This window comes from Pithys albifrons, chromosome 32, assembly GCF_047495875.1.
Source record: "Pithys albifrons albifrons isolate INPA30051 chromosome 32, PitAlb_v1, whole genome shotgun sequence".
Taxonomy (NCBI): domain Eukaryota; kingdom Metazoa; phylum Chordata; class Aves; order Passeriformes; family Thamnophilidae; genus Pithys; species Pithys albifrons.
In genome coordinates this window covers 1,183,019-1,202,040 of record NC_092489.1, presented here as the reverse complement: position 1 = coordinate 1,202,040, position 19,022 = coordinate 1,183,019, and the positions used below count along the sequence as shown (strand labels likewise).

At 50.0% G+C, this 19,022-nt stretch overlaps 2 protein-coding genes across 2 annotated transcripts in view; one reads left to right on the top strand and one right to left on the bottom strand.

Annotated features, from left to right (window-relative positions):
* Positions 1 to 19,022, top strand: part of LOC139684145 (uncharacterized) — a 1,342,464-nt gene that overhangs the window by 499,490 nt on the left and 823,952 nt on the right. The window lies entirely within an intron of this gene.
* LOC139684146 (uncharacterized) overlaps positions 1 to 19,022 on the bottom strand; it is an 800,710-nt gene that overhangs the window by 597,441 nt on the left and 184,247 nt on the right. Inside the window, 1 exon segment of the mRNA XM_071579747.1 lies at positions 15,340 to 16,113. Coding sequence (XP_071435848.1) covers positions 15,340 to 16,113 — 774 coding nt within the window.

The window sequence follows — 19,022 nt, the reverse complement described above, 5'->3', positions numbered from 1 at the left end:
CAGAAAAAAATGTAAAAAAGGAGTAGTATTTTTTCTCAATGCAAAAAGGTTTTTTCTGGGTGTTGTATTAGTCTGAATGCTGATGTGCAATTTATAATAATATGTATTTATAGTAATATTGTAAAATACTATAATAAATCATATAATAATAGAGAAAAAATAATTTATAAAATTGACTTTTTGCTGCTGAGAGCAGTTTAAAAATACTTTGGTATTTATACAGGTATTGAAAACATTGACACCAATATTTAACAAAAAATGTGGTGCCCCAAATTTATCTGGGAAATGAATATTCCTTAACTCTCCTTGAGATCTTTGGGACAAGTCCCAGCAAAACCTGGAGTCCCTCAGCTCACCAGTTTGATCTCCCTTGGTACTTCACTGCTTTGGTCACCAAGCCCAGGGCTGAGGGCAGAGCAGCACCAGAGGAGCAGAAAGTCCCAGGTTTGCCCAGGAAACCAACACATGGACTTGCCAATAATGCAAAATAAATCTCCCATTTTCTATCAGCTTTGAGAATCAAAAAGCTTTGCATGGGGAAGTTTTGTTGGGACCTGGATTGTAACAGAACTTTTTAAATTTAATTCTTTTCAATATTGATGTGGGACTGGGGGAATAACTTGGAGCAGCCAGTGATATCCACACCCTCAGCTGGTCACATTTTCTGGGATAGAAAGAACTTTTCAGACTCCAAGTCTAAAATTACAGTTCATGCATCAGCTTTTACCCACTGAGGTTTCTTTCTCCTGCTTGTAAGGAGAATGTGACTGGGTGTGCAGCTGGAGAATTGATTAATCCTAAATAATATTTACACCCTGGATCTTGGCATGGTTGGAACAACCTGGGACAGAACACACATATTTTTGAGTTTTCTTCCTGTCACACAGAAGTAAAACTGTGGAACTCAGTCCCTAAATTATCCTTTTCCATTGGTACATTACAGGTATGAGACACCATCCCTGTCTTGGTTTGAGGGGAAAAACCAAAATGTTTACCCACAATTGGGGGAGGGGGCCTCCTCCACAATAATCACGCCACTCTTTATCAAATTTAAAGAATAAGAACTTTAATACAAGAAGGATAACTAATCTTAACTGATATATATATATATATATGTGTGTGTGTGTGTGTGTAAACAGACCAGAGCAAACCGCTTCCCCAAAACCACAAGAGGAAAAAAAAACAACAAAAACCCCCAAAACCAACAGGTTTTCTCCTGGGGAAAAGTTACACTTATGGCAGTATCAGGGTCACAGCCCGGCTGGCAGCAGGGTGAGTTCCCAGATGAACTCTGTGTCTCTCTCTGTGTTCTCTTGTCCCAAATGAAGAAGGAAAACTGGAAGCGACAAACCGCTGTGTGTCCTGGAAAAGCAGCTGCAAGTTCTCTCTCCCAGGTCGCTGCCCCAGCCGGGGCGGGCAGGCCGTGATGCTGCAAACAGCGGTGAGACCAGAGCAGAGGCCGGGACCCCAGATGCAGGAACCAGGAGAACAGCCGTGGCGAGGAGGAAAAAAAAAAGCATCTCACCAAGAACAGCAGCAGCGAGCAGGCAGGAGCAGTCTGGGGCAGCCAGCAGAAGCCAGGAGATGGCTTCTCCTCTACCCAGCACACACACTGCTCCTGCGTTCCGCTGAGCTAAGAATGGAAAAAATGTCCCCAAAACCAAAAGAGACAACCTGTCCCCACCCAAGGGATCAGCAGTAACTACTTGTTTTTGTTAACTACTGGCATGGGCAGTTAGTGACAGGGGAGAGAATTTACATAATAATTCCAAACTACAAAAATCCCAAAATGTGGAGGCACACTTTTTTATGCCACACTTTTCAGTACTTACAACTGGGGTGAGAGACTGTAGGAGCTGTAATAGGATATACTTATAATAATATTGTCAACTATTATAATAAAGAATATAATAATTCTGATCAATTAATGTGTCAAATTGACTTTTTGAGTGCTCAGAGCACTTAAAAATAATTTGGTGTTTATACAGGTATTGAAAACCTTGACTCTAATGTCTCACTAAAGCAGCCCTAAAACTAGTCTTAAAACCAGCCCTAAACCAGCTCTTAACATGTACTAAAACCAGTCCTAAACCAGCCCTTAAACCAGCCCTTGCCCAGCACTAAAGCAGAAATAAGTGAGCCCTAAAACTAGCCCTAAATCAGCTCTAATACCAGCCCTAAATCCAGACTTAGAAGCAGTCCTAAACCAGCCCAAAAAGCAGCTGTAAATTAGCTCTAAATCCAGCGCTAAACCAATGCCTTAAAACCAGCCTTAACCCACCTCTAAACTAGCTCTAAACCAGTTCTAAACCAGCCCTAAACTGGCAGGGGGATGGAATTGGATCCATGTCCAGAGGAGGAGTTGGGTTTTTAACTAACTCCTCAAGCTCAATTCACAGAATCACAGGATTGTTTGGGTTGGAAGGGCCCTTAAAGCTCATCCCTCTCCAAGCCCTGCCCTGGGCAGTGTCAAAGGTTCACCTAGGTGGGCCTAAATTTGAGGTTTTTGAAGTTCAGCCTAGGCCTGGGGCTGTCAGCTGATCTGGGCTGGGCTAAGCCGACAGCTGGCTCCTCCCAGCCAATAGTGTTTTATTCCATACCATATTACGACATCATTTTCCAGGGAAGTAGAATCAGTGTGTGGGAGTGGTTTGGGCAGTCACCCCACAGCATTCCTGCCGAGAGGACACACACACGGTGCAGTCCCAGGAGAGATGGGGAGGACCAAGCCCAGCACCGGCCCAGCAGTTGTTTTGGGAAGTAAAATGTTTGATGTGGGTTCTTCTCTCTCTGCTGGGGTCTGGTTTTCTGGGGACTGAGTCTTTTAAGATACTTTGGGGTTAGAATAGTGGACTTTGTGTGTGTACTAGGAAGTAAGGAACTGTTCCTTGTTGCTCTTAATTTGTGTGAGTATTTGTACTCTCTCCTAGTTGTGTCTTTCTGTCTGTAAAATATAAGTAGTTTTAGTATAAACGTGGTTTGAAGGTTTTTTCATTCCCCTCTCTTTTCCTCCCTTTCCTTGGTGTTGGGGGGTGGGAGGCTCTGACCCTGTACTTGGAGGGTTGGCATTTTGCCAGCACAAACCAAGACAGGCAGGGACATCTTCCACTAGCCCAGGTTATTGGCACGTTTTCCTCTTTCCAAGCAGTGAAGGATTTACAGTATTTCCAAATCAAACCTCTGACTCTCCAAAATCTCGGCTTTGACTCTCCAGAAAGTGCCCAAAAGCTGCAGAACTGACTGCAGGGTGTGACCCTTCCCCTGATACCTAAGAATTTAATGTAATTTTAGAAGGTGTTAGACTCATATAGTCTCTGCTAAGTTACTCTGATCTGAAGTCTGAATATTAAAGTGCCTTTCCCACCAGCTGTCAGGCCTTGTCAAGGCCGAGCTGTTTTGAACAGGACACTTGCAAGATAACAGAAGACAAACAACAGGAGAAGGCCCAACTGCCCTCCCATGATGAAGGGGGTAGATTGGCAGAACTTTTGGGTGGGCATAAAAGAAAAATGAGAATTCTGATTGACTGTTAAAAGCGGGTATATAAACCCTGTAACTTCCTGACCAGAGGGTCAAACCCCCTGGGTTTGAACGTGGAAGCTTCTTCTAATAAAACCCTGTATCTTTCTCCATTAACCTGTCTTCAGTGTGTCTCTTTTCACAGGGATACACAAGTAGAACTAAACCCAACAAACCCCTTCCCCCACCCCTCCCTCCTTCCCAGCTGTGCCTCCTCCCCCCTCAGCAGTGCAGGGAGCTGGGAATGGGGGTCCCACTCAGTTGTTGGTGGTGCTGCTGCTCAGGGAGAGGGGTTGGAGTCCTTGTCCTGCTCCCCGTGTGGGGTCCCTGTGGTTTTGGGATTATCCACTTTTATCCTGTTTCCTGATGCTGAAAGAAACTGGGGCAATTTCCTGATTTTTTTCCACTTCTTTTTTTCCTCCGGTTTTGGATACATGAGAAAAACCTCATTGTACCTCTATAAACAGGTACTGCTGGGGGGTTCCGGGGCCGGCCCCAAACTGGGCTTAACACCAAAAACACAAAGAAAAAGGAGGGGACAAGGTTGGGAATTTGTGGTTCTTTCATGGAATGGTCTAATTGTGTCAAATCTTGGGAAAATGTGAGTTTAGGGGGTGGAAAATGACACAGGGGGGAGGAGAGAAGAAAAGTCAAAATAAAGATCAAATAAAATTCAATCAAACCCCAGACTCATCCCTTCCCAGTGGGAGTGGGGTCATCCCTGTGATCCAGGTTAGAACTCCTGTCAGTGAATCAAAGAGGACAAGGATTGGGTCAAACCCAACAGCAAAAGCCATTTCAAGTCCCTCCCAACCCATATTTTGAGGAAGAAACACCCATTGGCACCTGTCTCTTGCTAACCTGCTTGTGACTGCAGAGCTCCAGCCCCTGACATGCTTCTACCTCACCTAAAGAACCTCAATTAAAAGCTTTTTGAATCAATTTAAGGAATTTCCATCTGTTTTCCTCCTGTTTGGCCCAAGCATTGACCCTTCAGGTGTTTCTGCATTCCCAGTGAGCCCCTTGCCCTGGCTGTGCTCAGCCCCATTTCCCCAGGCTCAGGGGAGGCTGCAGAATGTAGAAATATGTTTGTAAAAAACAGATAAGAGGCCTGGCTGGTGCCATTTTTGGGGCCAGACTCTCCTCAGTCAGGATGTGAGAGGATGTCCAAGGTCAGTGTCGCTCTCAGGACTTGTCATGGCCAGGGAAACAGTTTGTGCCAATCTGAGGCATCCTGGGGATGGACCTTCTGCAGCCAAGAAATGTCACAGGGAGTGTATTTTGGTAGAAAAAAGCTTATTTCAGGCTCTGGGGAGACGTTTGGATCTGTTACCTTTGGGGTCCATTTTCTTCTCCATCCCTGTGTTGAGGTTTCCAAACTCATGAGGAAAGTTGGGTTTGGTGGCATCTAAAATGAGATCTGGGCTTTAAAAGAGCAGGGAAAGACTGGAAAACCTCCAGAATTGATACAAGTCTGATTTTAGGTCTGGTATTAGAGCTCATTTAGGGCTAGTTTTAGGGCTCACTTATTTCTGGTTTAGTGCTGGGCGAGGGCTGGTTTAAGGGCTGGTTTAGGACTGGTTTTAGTACATGATAAGAGCTGTTTTGGGGCTAGTTTTAAGACTAGTTTTAGGGCTGGTTTAGGGCTGGTTTACTGAGACATCAGAGTCAATGTTTTCAATACCTGTATAAACACCAAATTATTTTTTTAAGTGCTCTGAGCACTCAAAAAGTCAATTTGACACATGAATTGATCAGAATTATTATATTCTTTATTATGGTATTTTACAATGTTATTATAATCATATCTTATTAAAGCTGCTACAGTCCCTCACCCCAGTTGAAATCACTGAAAATTGTGGCATTAAAAACTGTCCGTCCACATTTTGGGATGGTGTCTCAGACCTGGAATGTGCCAATGGAAAAGGATAATTTAGGGACTGAGTTCTACAGTTTTACTTCTGTGTGACAGGAAGAAAACTAAAAAATATTTGTGTTCTGTCCCAGGTAGCTCCAACCATGAGAAGATCTAGGGTGTAAATATTAATTAGGATTAATCGATTCTCCAGCTGCACACCCAGTCACACTCTCCTTACAACCAGGAGAAAGAAACCTCAGTGGGTAAAAGCTGATGCATGAACTGTAATTTTAGACTTGAAATCTGAAAAGTTCTTTCTATCCCAGAAAATGTGACCAGCTGAGGGTGTGGATATCACTGGCTGCTCCAAGTTATTCCCCCATTCCCACATCAGTATTGAAAAGAATTAAATTTAAAAAGTTCTGTTACAATCCAGGTCCCAACAAAACTTCCCCATGCAAAGCTTTTTGATTCTCAAAGCTGATAGAAAATGGGAGATTTATGTTGCATTATTGGCAAGTCCATGTGTTGGTTTCCTGGGCAAACGTGGGACTTTCTGCTCCTCTGGTGCTGCTCTGCCCTCAGCCCTGGGCTTGGTGACCAAAGCAGTGAAGTACCAAGGGAGATCAAACTGCTGAGCTGAGGGACTCCAGATTTTGCTGGGGCTTGTCCCAAAGATCTCAAGGAGAGTTAAGGAATATTCATTTCCCAGATAAATTTGGGGCACCACGTTTTCTGTTAAATATTGGTGTCAATGTTTTCAATACCTGTATAAATACCAAACTATTTTTCAAGTGCTATCATCACTCAAAAAGTCAATTTTATGCATTAATTTTTCTGTATTATTTTATGATTTATTAGAGTATTTTATAATATTACTCTAATTATCTGTTATTATAACTTCCAAATTAGCGTTCAGAATATCACAGCATTCAGAAAAAACCTTTTGCACTGAGAAAAACTACTATTTCTTTCTTTTTTTTTTCCTTCCAGATTCCTAAGTACTTTTTGTTCAGGATATTCAAGCACTATTTTCTTTCCTCACCAGACTGTTCCAATATTTTATTTTAAATGTTTAAATCACTTCCTTTGTTTTATCCACTGTTTTTGTCACCTTTACATGTTTAATCACATTATTTTCCTTATTTGCTAATTCTTTTGAGACTCAAGTAAAGCCCAGTGCAATTTTCAGTCAGTTCAAGGCCACCTAAACCATATAATGAGAGCTATTCTGAGGGAATTGCCTTTAAAATTGTGCAATTTTCTGGAAAATTAGTTCATTGTTAATTAACTTTAAAGTTCCTTGAGCAATTGTTCCAGGGAGAGTTCATGGGGATTCCAGGCTGAAACCAGACACAGTTTAAAATTCAAGTTACAAACCTGTCTCAGTGTACACAAGATGTTTCTCCTTCAAGACCGATGTCTAAGTTATAAGTTGTTGTTTTCCATAACTTGGCAGGTGGCAAGGCCAGACACAGACCAAAAATAATGGCATCTCATCACACCTGAATACACAGGGGTCCCCCTGTGCACAATCCCCTTTCTCCATGCCCCTATTTCAGGGTCCTGGGGGTCCTGGGGCTCCCCCTTTTCCACACTGCCATCTCTCCAGGCTGCCAGGGGTTTCTCAGCTCAGCTATCGCCCCTCTCTGCTCCCCATCCCTACAAGTCACCAGGCATCTGGTGTCCATAAAAAGCTGCAAAACACCGAGATGCAGGCAAAAAAAACCCCTCAGAAATATCAAAACTGCAAAGCATCAAGATTCAGCCAAAACCCACTCCCAAATATGTAGATTAAGCCAAAAAATCCGTCCCACAAGTTCCCTTTCTCTGGCCTTTTCAATTTCGGGTTCGGGGTTCCACCCTGTCTGAGCTGCCGGGGGTACCCACGTGAATTAGGACAGGCGGGAAGATGTTCTGTCTCCCAGCCCGGCGGGTAGACCTGTTCTCCCTCAGCCCGGCGCCAGCCAATGTTCCCAAACCTGCTGTGTCCGCCCTGCGAATGTGGGTGGAGGGGCGGGGCCGAGCCTGGAACACCCCCAGGAGAAGAGGAGGGGATAGTCATGCTCCTCCTTTTCCTCTTCCTTTTCCAGGGTTCCATCTGCACCCGAAGTCGTCTCCGGTGAGCGGGAGAACAGGGTGGGAAAGAGAAGGGGCCCCGCAAAGTCCACAGTGCCCCCGCTACCCCACCAAGGGCCGTGCGGGCAGTGCCATGGAACACGAGAGCCGGGATGGGCCCGGACAAAGCCCCCAAGGGCACCAGGATGTGCCGCTCCTTGGAGCCCGCGCTGGGGCTGCCGCGGGGCGGGGCCGGAGCTGCACACAGGGACGGCAAAGGGCCCCGACAAAGTGCTGCGGGACCCCCGAGCCGAGCCCCAAATAGCCTGGGGGGGCTCTGGGGGTTTGGTTTGTGTTCGGGGGGATGGTTGAGAGACCCCAAAAGCTGAGCTGGGAATGCCCCTTGGGGGATATTGGGGGTCCCTGGGAGGTGTTTTTGAGTGTCCCAGTGTTGTGTCCTGGGAGAGCTCCTTGATGGGTGGGGGGATGTGGGGACCCCCTGGGTGGGGTTGGTGTGCCTGGGTCAGGCCCTTCATTGACAGGTTGGGGAGGGGGCCTCCCAGTGCACGGGGGACCCCCAGCAGCCCAGACAGGGGAGCCCCCCCAAAGTGGAGAGACCCAGAGAGGGGGAATTCCTGAGAGGGATTATTTTGGCTGAGTCTTGGTGTTTTGTGCTGAATCTTGTGGGTACAGTGGGGACACAGTGCTGGGGAAGGGGATTTCAGGGGGAAGCAGGGCCAAGGAAAAGGGGTGTAGGGGGTTGGAGGAGTGGGATGGGGAGTCCAGGGGTCCCCAATATTGAAGAAAGGGGGTCTTGAGGTAGGGATGGGACACCTGGAATAGCTGGGAAAAGCGTTAAAATTCTCCCCCAGTGTTCCAAGCAGGGCAGGGTGTGTGGTCTGGGAAATGCAGGAGTGGGGGTCCCAGATTCAAGAAAAAGAGGGGTGTGGGGGCCAGAGTAGGTGGGATGGCCAGGAAAGGGGGTGCAGGAGCGTTTTGGTGCAGGATAAGGGGGTGCAGGGGCATCCCAGTGCCTGGAAATGAGGGATCAGGAAGGTCCTGAGCTGAAGAAAAAGCAAGACTAGAGGTGGGGAGAGGTGGTTGGGGGCTGCAGGTTGTGTCTGTGACCAGAAAAGTGAAGTCCAGGGGGTGTCAGGGTAAAGGAATAGGGAGTGTGGAGTTTGGGAGAGACAGGATGGTGTTACAATCTGCTTAAATATTGCAGACATAGCTTGGGTTCAAAATGTTTTTCCCAACAATATTAAAACTCAATCTATATTACCTCTTAATTAAAAAATGGCATTTATTATTAATTAAAAATTGTTTAAAAATGCAGAGAGACAGGGAAATAAGAACAGTTAGAAAAACTCTAAGAGTACTTTTTAGAAGCAAAGAGAAAAGTTTACCACCAAAACCAACTTTTTCTGCCAAGTTTGTGTGTGTGTGTGTGTGTGTGTGTGTGTGTGTGTGTGTGTGTGTGAGAAGCGATGTTGTCTCTGTTCCTGCAGGCAGAGGTGTGGAATGCAGCTCTTGCAGTGCAGATGTGATGCTCAGTCTGTGCTGCTCTCCCTTGTGCAGCAGGGCTGCTCCTCGCTCTCTGCAGAGCTCTCAGGCTCCGCGGAGCTGTCGCTCACGGGCAGCAGCGGCGCAGCCACCCCAGGCTGAACAGGGCCAGGGCTGGGTTAGCAGGAGCAGAACTGACGCAGGGAGCAAGGCAGAGCTCAGCTTTCTCCTCAGTCTGCAGGGGCAGGCAGGCAAGCAGCTTGGGTGGGGAAGAAGGAGGGTGAGAAGGTGAGATGGGTGAGGCAGGGAGGAGGTGGGAGAGGTTCTTGGCTGTGGTTCTCTCTCTCCATTCTCCACACACCCTACGCACCGAAATTCCAAGGTGTTCTTTGGGAGTTTTTATAGACTGCAAAAATACTTAGACACTGTTTTTTTACAGGTAACTTGCAAATTTCTTAAAAGCAGGATATAGTTTTAGCTGAGTCATTACAACAAGAGGATGCTTGTGTGAGTTCTCATCAGGCAAGAAGTTGGGCTGAATTTGCTGCCATGACTTGCAGGAAGCTTGGTGAAAGGCTTTGGCAGGGTGTTTGTAAGAGAATTCTGTCTTTGGGTCAAACTGCTGACAGAAAATTCTTGGATAGGATGTTTATTATAGGGGAATAATGGGGGAATAATATTTATTCCATTTCTCAGTTATTGGTGTATAACAGATGGGTGGGAAAGGGGGATCAGGGGGTCCTTGGTGTCAAAGAAGGGGAATGTGGGGGTGAGGTGACCTAGGATGGCTGGCAAAGGGGGCCTGAGGGTCCCTGGTGTCAAAGAAAAGGGGGATCCAGGGCCTGGGAGAGGCAAGATGGGCAGGAAAAGGGGGGCAGGAGGATCCTGGAGTCAGAGAAAGGGGTGTCCGAGGTTGGAGAACAGGGAATAGCCACGCAGGGGGGTCCCAGAGCCCAGGAAAAGGAGGTGCAGAGGGATCCTAATAATAATAGGGAAGAGAAGGAGAAAACAATGGGATGGGGCTCCAAAGTGCTGATTTCCAGTGGCAGAAAAGTGGGGAGAGGGTGGGGAAGTGTCCCCAGGGAAAGTGATCCCAGAACAGATCTGCTGCTCAGGGCCAGAGCAGGGACTGGGAACAAGGATTCTGGGAATTCAGGGCAGTGGAAGGGGGGTTTCCCTCCCCATGCTGCTCATCCTGTGCTTCCCAGAGCCCGGTCACTCCCACTATGAGTCCAGCTGTTCCCACTATATCTCAGTTGCCCAGAACAGAAATCCTAGTTGGCCCAGAATGACCCCAGTCTGTCCCACCATAGTCTCAGTGATGCCCAGTAGTGCCCAATATAGACCCAACCATTTGACTTGCTCCCAGTTGTCCCATATGTGTTTTCAGTTTTCTGCTAGCATATTCTCAGTAACTCCCACTGTGGTCCCAGTCACCCCAGTATGGTTCCAGTGACTTCAGTCTCTGTCAGTATGGTGTCAGGATGACCCCAGTTGCCCCCAGTCTCTGCCAGGAGGAGCCCAAAGCTCCTGGATCCTGTGGAGCATCCACCCAGAGGAGGGTCCCTCCAAGTTCTGTGGCTGCAGGAAGAGCCCTGAGGAGCTGAGGGCCCCCCAGAGCCACCCCAGGCAGTAGAAGGTGGTCCCACAAGGCTCCTGCTGCCCCTTGTGTCCTCCAGCTTGGGCCCAGCTCCTCCTAGTGTTATCCCAGTTGCCTTCAACATGGTCCCACTTGCTTCCAGTATCAGCCCAGTCTCATGGCATTAGCTCCAAGTGTGCTCCCAGATATTTTCCAGTCATTGCCGGTATGATCCGAGTCACTCCCAGACAGTCTCATTGTGATCCCAGTATGACTCCAGTGCTCCCAATATTACCCCAGTTCCCCCCACATGCTTCCAGTTCCTCCCTTTTACCTCTACTATGGTTCCACTCACTCCCAGTATATCCCAGTGGAGGGGTGGCTTTATATGTTAGAGAGTCTCTTGACTCTGTTGAACTTCAGGTCGGCAATGACAAGGTTGAGTGTCTGTGGGCCAGAATCAGGGGGAAGGCCAACAGGGCTGACATCCTTGTGGGTGTCTGTTACAGGCCACCCAACCAGGATGATGAAGGCGATGAATTATTCTACAAGCTGCTGGCAGATGTCTCAAAATCTCCAGGCCTTGTTCTTGTGGGTGACTTGAACCTGCCAGATATCTGCTGGGAGCTCAACACAGCAGAGAAGAGGCAGTCTGGGAGATTCCTGGAGTGTATAGAGGATAATTTCCTGCTTCAGCTGGTAAATGAACCTACCAGGGGTGGGGCCCCTCTACACCTGCTGTTTGTAGAGAGGGGCTGGTGGGAGATTTAGTGGTTAGAGGCTGTCTGGGTACAGCGACCATGAAGTAACAGAGTTTTCAGTGCTCAGGGATATGAGGAGGGCCATCAATAAAACCTCTTTGCTGGACATCCAGAGGGCAGATTTCAGCCTGGTCAGAAGACCGGTCCAGAGCACACCCTGGGAAACAACCCGGAAAAACAAGGGGGTACAGGAGGGATGGATGTGATTCAAGAAGGAAGTCTTGAGTGCACAGGAACAGCCTGTCCCAGTGTGCCAAAAGGGAAGCCCATGGGGAAGACATCCAGCTTGGTTGTACAGGGAGATTCTGAAGGAAATCAGTGATTAAAAGGGAGCTGACTGAGTGTGGAAAAAAAGGGCTGGCTATTTAGGAAGAGTTTAGGAACATAATTAGGTCCTGTAGGAAGAAAATGAGAGACAAAAGTGCAATTTAAGTCAGTTTGGCTACTTCTGTTAGGGCTGACAAAAAGTGCTTCTTTAAATATGTTAATAGGAAAAGGAGGGACAAGGAAAACCTCCTTTCTTTGTTGGACTTGGGGGAGAACATTGTTACCAGAGATGAGGGGAAGGCTGAGGTACTTAACACCTACTTTGCCTCAGTTTTCACCAGTAAGACAGGTGGCCCTGAGGACAACTGGCCTCCTGAGCTGGTAGAAAAGAGACAGGGAGCTGAATAGTCCCGCTGTGTTCCAGGAGGAAATAGTGACTTAGTGAGGCACCTGAATCCTCACAAGTCTGTGGGGCCAGATGGGTGATGAGGGAGCTGCTGGATGAGCTTGCCAAGCCACTCTCCATCATCTCCCAACAGTCCTGGCTCTCTGGGGATGTCGCAGAGAATTGGAAGTTGGACATTGTCACCCCAATCCATAAAAAGGGCTGCAAGGCTGACCCTGGCAACTCCAGGTCTGTCAGGGTTATGGAGCAGATCATCCTGAGTGCAATCACACAGCACCTAAAGGATGGGCAAGGGCTCAGACCCAGCCAGCATGGGTTTAGGAGGGGCAGGTCCTGTCTGACCAACCTGATCTCTTTTTATGATCAGGTGACCCACCTGGTGGATGAGGGGAAGGCTGTGGATGTGTCTAACTGGACTTTAGCAAGGCCTTTGACACTGTCTCCCATAATATACTCCTGGAAAAGCTGGTAGCCCATGGCTTGGACAGGTGTACCCTCTGCTGGGTCAGGAGCTGGCTGGAGGGCCGGGCCCAGAGAGTGCTGGTGAACGGGGCTGTGTCCAGCTGTCGGCCGGTTACCAGTGGTGTTCCCCAGGGGTCTGTGTTGGGCCCAGTCCTGTTTAACATCTTTATTGATGATTTAGATGAGGGGATTGAGTCCATCCTCAGCAAATTTGCTGATGACACCAAGTTGGGAGGGAGTGTCGAGCTGCTGGAAGGCAGGAGGGCTCTGCAGAGGGACCTGGATGGACTTGAGGGATGGGCTGATTCCAATGGGATGAAGTTCAACAAGTCCAAGTGCAGGTCCTGCCCTTTGGCCACCCCAACCCCTGCAGCGCTCCAGGCTGGGCACAGAGTGGCTGGAGAGCAGCCAGGCAGGAAGGGATCTGGGGGGACTGAGGGACAGGAAGCTCAGCATGAGCCAAGAGTGTGCCCAGGTGGCCAAGAAGGCCAAGGGGATCCTGGCCTGGATCCAAACTAGTGTTGCCAGCAGCCCCAGGGCAGTGACCCTTCCCCTGGACTCTGCCTTGGGGAGGCCACACCTTGAGTGTTGTGTTCAGTTCTGGGCCCCTCAGTTCAGAAAAGAGATTGAGGGGCTGGGGGATGGCCAGAGAAGAGCAAGGAGGCTGGAGAAGGGACTGGAGCAGAAGTCCTATGGGGAGAGGCTGAGGGAGCTGGGGGTGTTTAGCCTGGAGAAGAGGAGGCTCAGAGGTATTTCCATCACTCTCTGCAACTACCTGAAAGGAGATTGTAGACAGGTGGGGTCTGGTCTCTTTTCCCAGGCACTCAGCAATAGGACAAGAGGGCAGGGGCTTAAGCTCAGCCAGGGCAGGTTTTAGGTTGAATATCAGGAAGAAGTTCTTCACAGAGAGAGTGCTCAGGCATTGGAATGGCCTGCCCAGGGAGGGGGTGGATTCTCCAACCCTGGAGGTATTTAAGGTGAGACTGGACGTAGCACTGAGTGCCATGATCTGGTAATCAAAGTGGGGTTGGATTAAGGGTTGGACTTGATGATCTGGGAGGTCTCTTCCAACCCAACTGATTCTGTGATTCTATGAGAACAGAGCAGGGATGGTGGCAAGGCCCTGTCTTGGCAGAGGCAGAGCACAGGCCCAAGGGGAAGAGCAAAAGAGACAGAAGCTCCACCTCCCTCTCTTTTATACTTCTTGATGCTTCTTGATGGTGTCAGATGATATGAAATACATCTTTGGTTGCTCAAGTCAGGTGATGCTTGTCCCTTCTAGTCTGTGTCACATCCTCTGGGCCTGATGAGTTGAGGCCTGGCTGAAGCTAAAGCTAAAACTACCACACCCCATTATGCCAGAGGCTCAACTCAGCCCATAAAAAAGATGAGGGAAACCCTCAAAAGATATTTAAAGCCCCCTGAACTGGTGGGAACCAACAGGATCCCCTCAAAAAGAGCTCCCTGTGTCCCTTCCTGTGGGTCCCCACTCCAAGTGCTGATGTCACATGTCCCCAATACTCCCTCACAGTACCCCCCTCAGGATAGGAGGGGACTCCAAATGCTCCCTCAATATTCCACACACCCCATCTCTTCTCTCCCAATCCCCACCCTATTCTCCTCCAAGTCCCATCCCAACCCTCCCAGTTTGCATCCAAGCCCTCCCAATTTTATCCCATCCTCCCTGGGTTTGTAGCACCCCTTCTCCTGCTGCTGACTCCCCCTAAGTGGGTTCAAGTTCCATTAAACCATTTTGGGATGGGATTGAGTCATTTCAAGTTGGCATGGAGAAATTTTGGGGTGGGATTGAGGTGTTATGAGCTGACAGATCAATCCCTCTCAGATATTGGACTGCAAAATGATGAAGAAATGTCAGACGGTCTGGACACCTCCAGTTTTGGGGAAAACTCTCCCAAATGCCCTCAGAACCCTGAAATCTTCCTGATTATCCCTCTGAATCCCAAATTCCTGCACCAGTTCTCTGGATAATGATGGAAATTTAGATGTCTTTGTTCAATTTCTTTATTTTAATCCCAATTTCAGGTGATTTGAAGGGATGAAGATGGATCAAATAAAATAAAAAAAACAAAAAAACGAATCATGTGAATGTGCATGGGGTTGGGTTGGGTGGCCCACAGAGAGGCAGAGCCACAGATTATTGGAATTATGGAATTCTTGAGTTTAGAAAAGTTCTGAAACACCATTCAGGATTCCTTGAGGCCACAAGACAAACTAAGGGTATGGAGCAGGGGAGATGTTGAGGGTCAAAAGTCAGCAACTCCCCCTTCCCAATGAATTTCCCACTTCAGTCTGTGTCCCCATATGTGATGGCTTTGATGTGGCAAAATGCCAAGTAATCATTTCAGAGGCAAAGTCTCCTCTTCTGTCCCCCAAAAACCAAAACACAGGACATAGTTCAGCAGAACAAGGTATATTAAACAGAAAATAAAATAGAAACCAAGTCAAAAGAAACTACAGACTAAGAATAAAAGGTAGCAAGAACAAAGAGGAAATAAATTTCAACTTTCCCAGTATCTTGGTCTCCCCCCAGGAGATCTGCAATACCAACAAACGCTTTTCTCGTCCAGCAAGAAGAAGAAGGAAAATCCCTCCTCCCTCTCTTCTTCTATCTGAGATGATGTCAGAATATGGGATGCAATAGAGTTGGCCAGTAGGAGTCAGCTGGGCTGACCCAGCTCTAGTCAGCTGATTGTCCAAGGCCTTGCTCTTAAAACTACAGCCTAAATCTGGGTCTAACTAAACCCATGACACCACGGATGTTCCTCCCACTGTGTTAATTAAAGTGCCCACGGAGAACCAGGAAGATGTGGAGACCACCAGCCAGGGGTCTTCCAAAAGTGTGTCACAAGGAATGTGGGGGATAGAGATGGAGCAGCAGATGAAGCTTTTCCCACAGTCGGGGCACTCGTGGGGCTTCCCTCACTGGTGGGTCCTTTGGTGTTTAGTCAAGGTAGAGCTGTGGGTGAAGCTCTTCCCACACTCGTCACACTCATAAGGCCTCTCCCCAGTGTGGAGGCGCTGGTGCCTTATGAGGTGGGAGTTGCGGTTGAACCTGTTCCCGCAGTCGGTGCAGCAGAAGGGCCTCTCCCCGGTGTGTGTGCGCTGATGCACGAGGAGATGTGAGCTTCTCTGAAACCTCTTCCCACACTCGGAACATTCAAACGGCCTTTCCCCAGTGTGGTTCATCCGGTGGATGATGAGCTCAGAGTTACGGATGAAGCTCTTCCCACAGTCCCCACATATGTGAGGCCTGTCCCCGGTGTGGGTACCCCGGTGCCTGATGAGGCTGGAATTCCGATTAAATCTCTTCCCACAGTCAGTGCAGCAGAAGGGCCTCTCCCCCGTGTGTGTGCGCTGATGCTTGAGGAGATCTGACCTGGTCCGACACCTCTTCCCACACTGGGAACACTCATAGGGACGTTCCCCAGTGTGGATCATCTGGTGGCGGATCAGGTGGGACGTGTGACTGAAGCGCTTCCCACATTCCCTACACGTGTAGGGACATTCCCCACTATGGATGCGCTGATGGCGAATCAGGCTGGAGCTCTGATTGAAGCTCTTCCCACATTCCCTACACGTGTAGGGCCGTTCTCCAGTGTGGATGTGCTGATGGCGAATCAGGTGGGAGCTCAGGCTGAATCCCTTCCCACATGCCAAGCACTTGTAGCGCTTCTCCCTGCTCTGAAGCTGCTGCTGCACCCCCAGCTCAGAGCTCTGCTTGAAGCTCTGGCCATCTTTCCCATGCTGGGTGGCTCTATCCTGATTGGAGGACCCAATACTCGGTTGAGAGCTTCTCCTCCTGAGGGATCTCCGTGGCTTTTTCTCCTCAGTGACTTCCTGCTCTGTGGAGCTGTTCAAAGTGGCCTCTGCCACCAGGTTCTGCTGGGGGGATTTGTCCTCCGTGCTCCCCGTGCTCAGCTCGGGGCCTGGGGCAGGAAGGAACAAGGACACTCAGGGCATTTGCCTCCGGCCCACAGGGAAGGCCAAGGACATCCCCCCAGACCCGGCCCCGGCAGGACGGCGTCGGCAGCAGGGTTGTCCTGCAGCCGGGGCCATGCTGGGCTGGAAGATGCAGCACAAGAGAGGGGCAAAGGGGCACTGACTTCCTCCTCACCTGCCTGGGGGTCCCGGGGCATTTTCCTTTTCCTTGCAGCCTCCTCCTCCATCTGGCCAAGCTTTGGAAAGAAAAAATCCTGGTTTTTTAGGGAAAAAAGAAGGTGTGAGCACAATGGGTTGGGGGTTCCTCTTGCCCCAATCCATCTCTAGAAATCACTGGGCTCCTCGTGGCCTAAAAAACCTGTAAAGCACCAAGATTCAGCCCAAAAAACCCTCCCAGAAGTTCCTTGTCTTTGGCCTCTCTACTTTGGGGTTCTGGGTGTCCCTCCTGTCCTGGCTGCTGGGGTCTCCTGTGTACTGGGGTCCTGCCTCTCCAGGGTCCCCACCCTGTTCAGGCTGCCGGGGCTCCAGGACCCCCCTACCTGCCCATTCCTGGTTTTCCAGGCCCCAGATCACCATTTCTTTGACACCAGGATCCCTCTGACCCTCCTTTCCCACCATCCCACATCTCTCAGACTCCACACTCCCTTTACCTTTAACCTGACACCCTCTGGACTCCTCTTTCTGCGTACAGGGACCCTCTGCATCCCCCAATAATCTTTCCCCACCTCCAGTCCTGCTTTTCTTCACCTTGGGCCCCTTCTGCTCCCACATTCCCAGGCACCGGGGAGCCCCTGCACCCCCTTATCCTGCACCAATACCCACCTGCACCCCCTTTTCTTGGCATCCCACCTTTTCCAGTCCCCACAGCCCTCTTTTTCTTGACTCTGGGACCCCCACTCCTGCATTTCCCAGACCACAGACTCTCCCCTTTATGGGACACTGGGAATTCATTTGAACCCCTTTTTCCGGCTATTCTGGGTGTCCTTACCCCATGACTCCCTTTCTGTGGCATCAGGGACCCCTGGAACCCCTTTCCTGAGCACAGAGGCCCTCTGGACTCGCATCCCACCCCTCCAATCCCCTACACCCCTTTCCTTGGCCTTGGTACTCCGTGAAAATCCCCTCCCCCAGCACTGAGTCCCCCCTGCACCCACAAGATTCAGCCCAAAACATCAAGACTCAGCCAAAATAAGCTCTGCCAGGAGTTCCCCCTCTCTGTTCTTTCCCCTTTGGGGTTTGGGGGGGCTCCCCTGTCCGGGCTGCTGGGGGTCCCACATGTACTGGGAGCCCCCCTCCCCAACCTGCCAATGAAGGGTCTCACCCAGGAACACCAACCCCACCAAGGGGGGGTCCCGCATCCCCTTGCCCACCAAGGGGCTCTGCCAGGAACCGACACTGGAACCCCCAAAAACACCTCCCAGGGACCCCAAGAGCCCCCAAGGGGCATTCCCAGCTCAGCTTTGGGGTCCCTCAAGCCCCAAACATCCCCCTGAATCACAAACCAACCACCGAGAGCCCCCCCAGGCTATTCGGGGCTCGGCTCGGGGGTCCCGCAGCACTTTGTCGGGGCCCTTTGCTGTCCCTGTGTGCAGCTCCAGCCCCGCCCCACGGCAGCCCCAGCGCGGGCTCCAAGGAGCGGCACATCCTGGTGCCATCAAGGGCTTTGTCCGGGCCCATCCCGGCTCTCGTGTTCCCTGGCACAGCCATTATGCCCTTGGTGGGGCAGCGGGGGCACTGTGGAGTTTGGGGGGCCCCTTCTCTTTCCCATCTTGTTCTCCAGGTGACTTGAAACCTTCGCATGTGCACTCGGAGCACCAAAAGAGGTAAAGGAGGAGCGTGGCTGTCCCCTGCACTTCTGCCGGTGATGCCCCTGGGTCGACCCCGCTCACTTTATCAGCAGGGGAGGCCCGGCAGGGCAGACACAGCAGTTGTGGGAGCCATTGTGGGCGCTGGGTTTTGAGAGAACAGTTCTACCCGTCCGCCGGCGCCGCCAGGTCTGCCTGTGGAGGGGCAGAGAAGGGATGGAGGCCCGCGGGTTAAAGAGAAGGTGCGCCAGAGACAGAAGGTCTACCGAGGGGACCGGGAGACAACAGGTCTGCCCGGCGGACTGAGGGAGAACAGGTCTACCTGTCTGGCAAACTGAGAACAGGTCTACCCGTTGGGCAAAAGGAGAACAAGTCTACCCATCGGACATAGAATGGGACTACCCGGCAGTCTCACGGAGAACAGGTCTACCCGCCGGAGCGAGAGAGAACAGGTCTACCCGTCCAGCTGTATCCAGCCGGCTCAGAGAGAACAAGATTACCCACACACCCTAATACACGTGGGTCCCTCAGCATCCCAGACAGGGGCGAACCCTGAACCACAAAGTGAAAAGACCAGAGGAGGGGAACTTCTGGGAGGGGTTTTTGGGTTAATCTCCATATTTTGGAGTGAGCTTCGGATGAATCTTGTTGTTTTGCAAGTTTGATGTTGATGAGGGGTTTTTTGGCCTGAAACTCGGTAGTTTGGAGCTTATTATGGACACCAGATGTCTGGTGACCTCTGGAGATGGGGAGCAGAGACAGGTGATAGTGGAGCTGGGGGATAGTGGAGCTTCTCCTCTGACTCTCTGCTTGGGGAGGTGATTCCAAAGACCCCTCTCTCTCT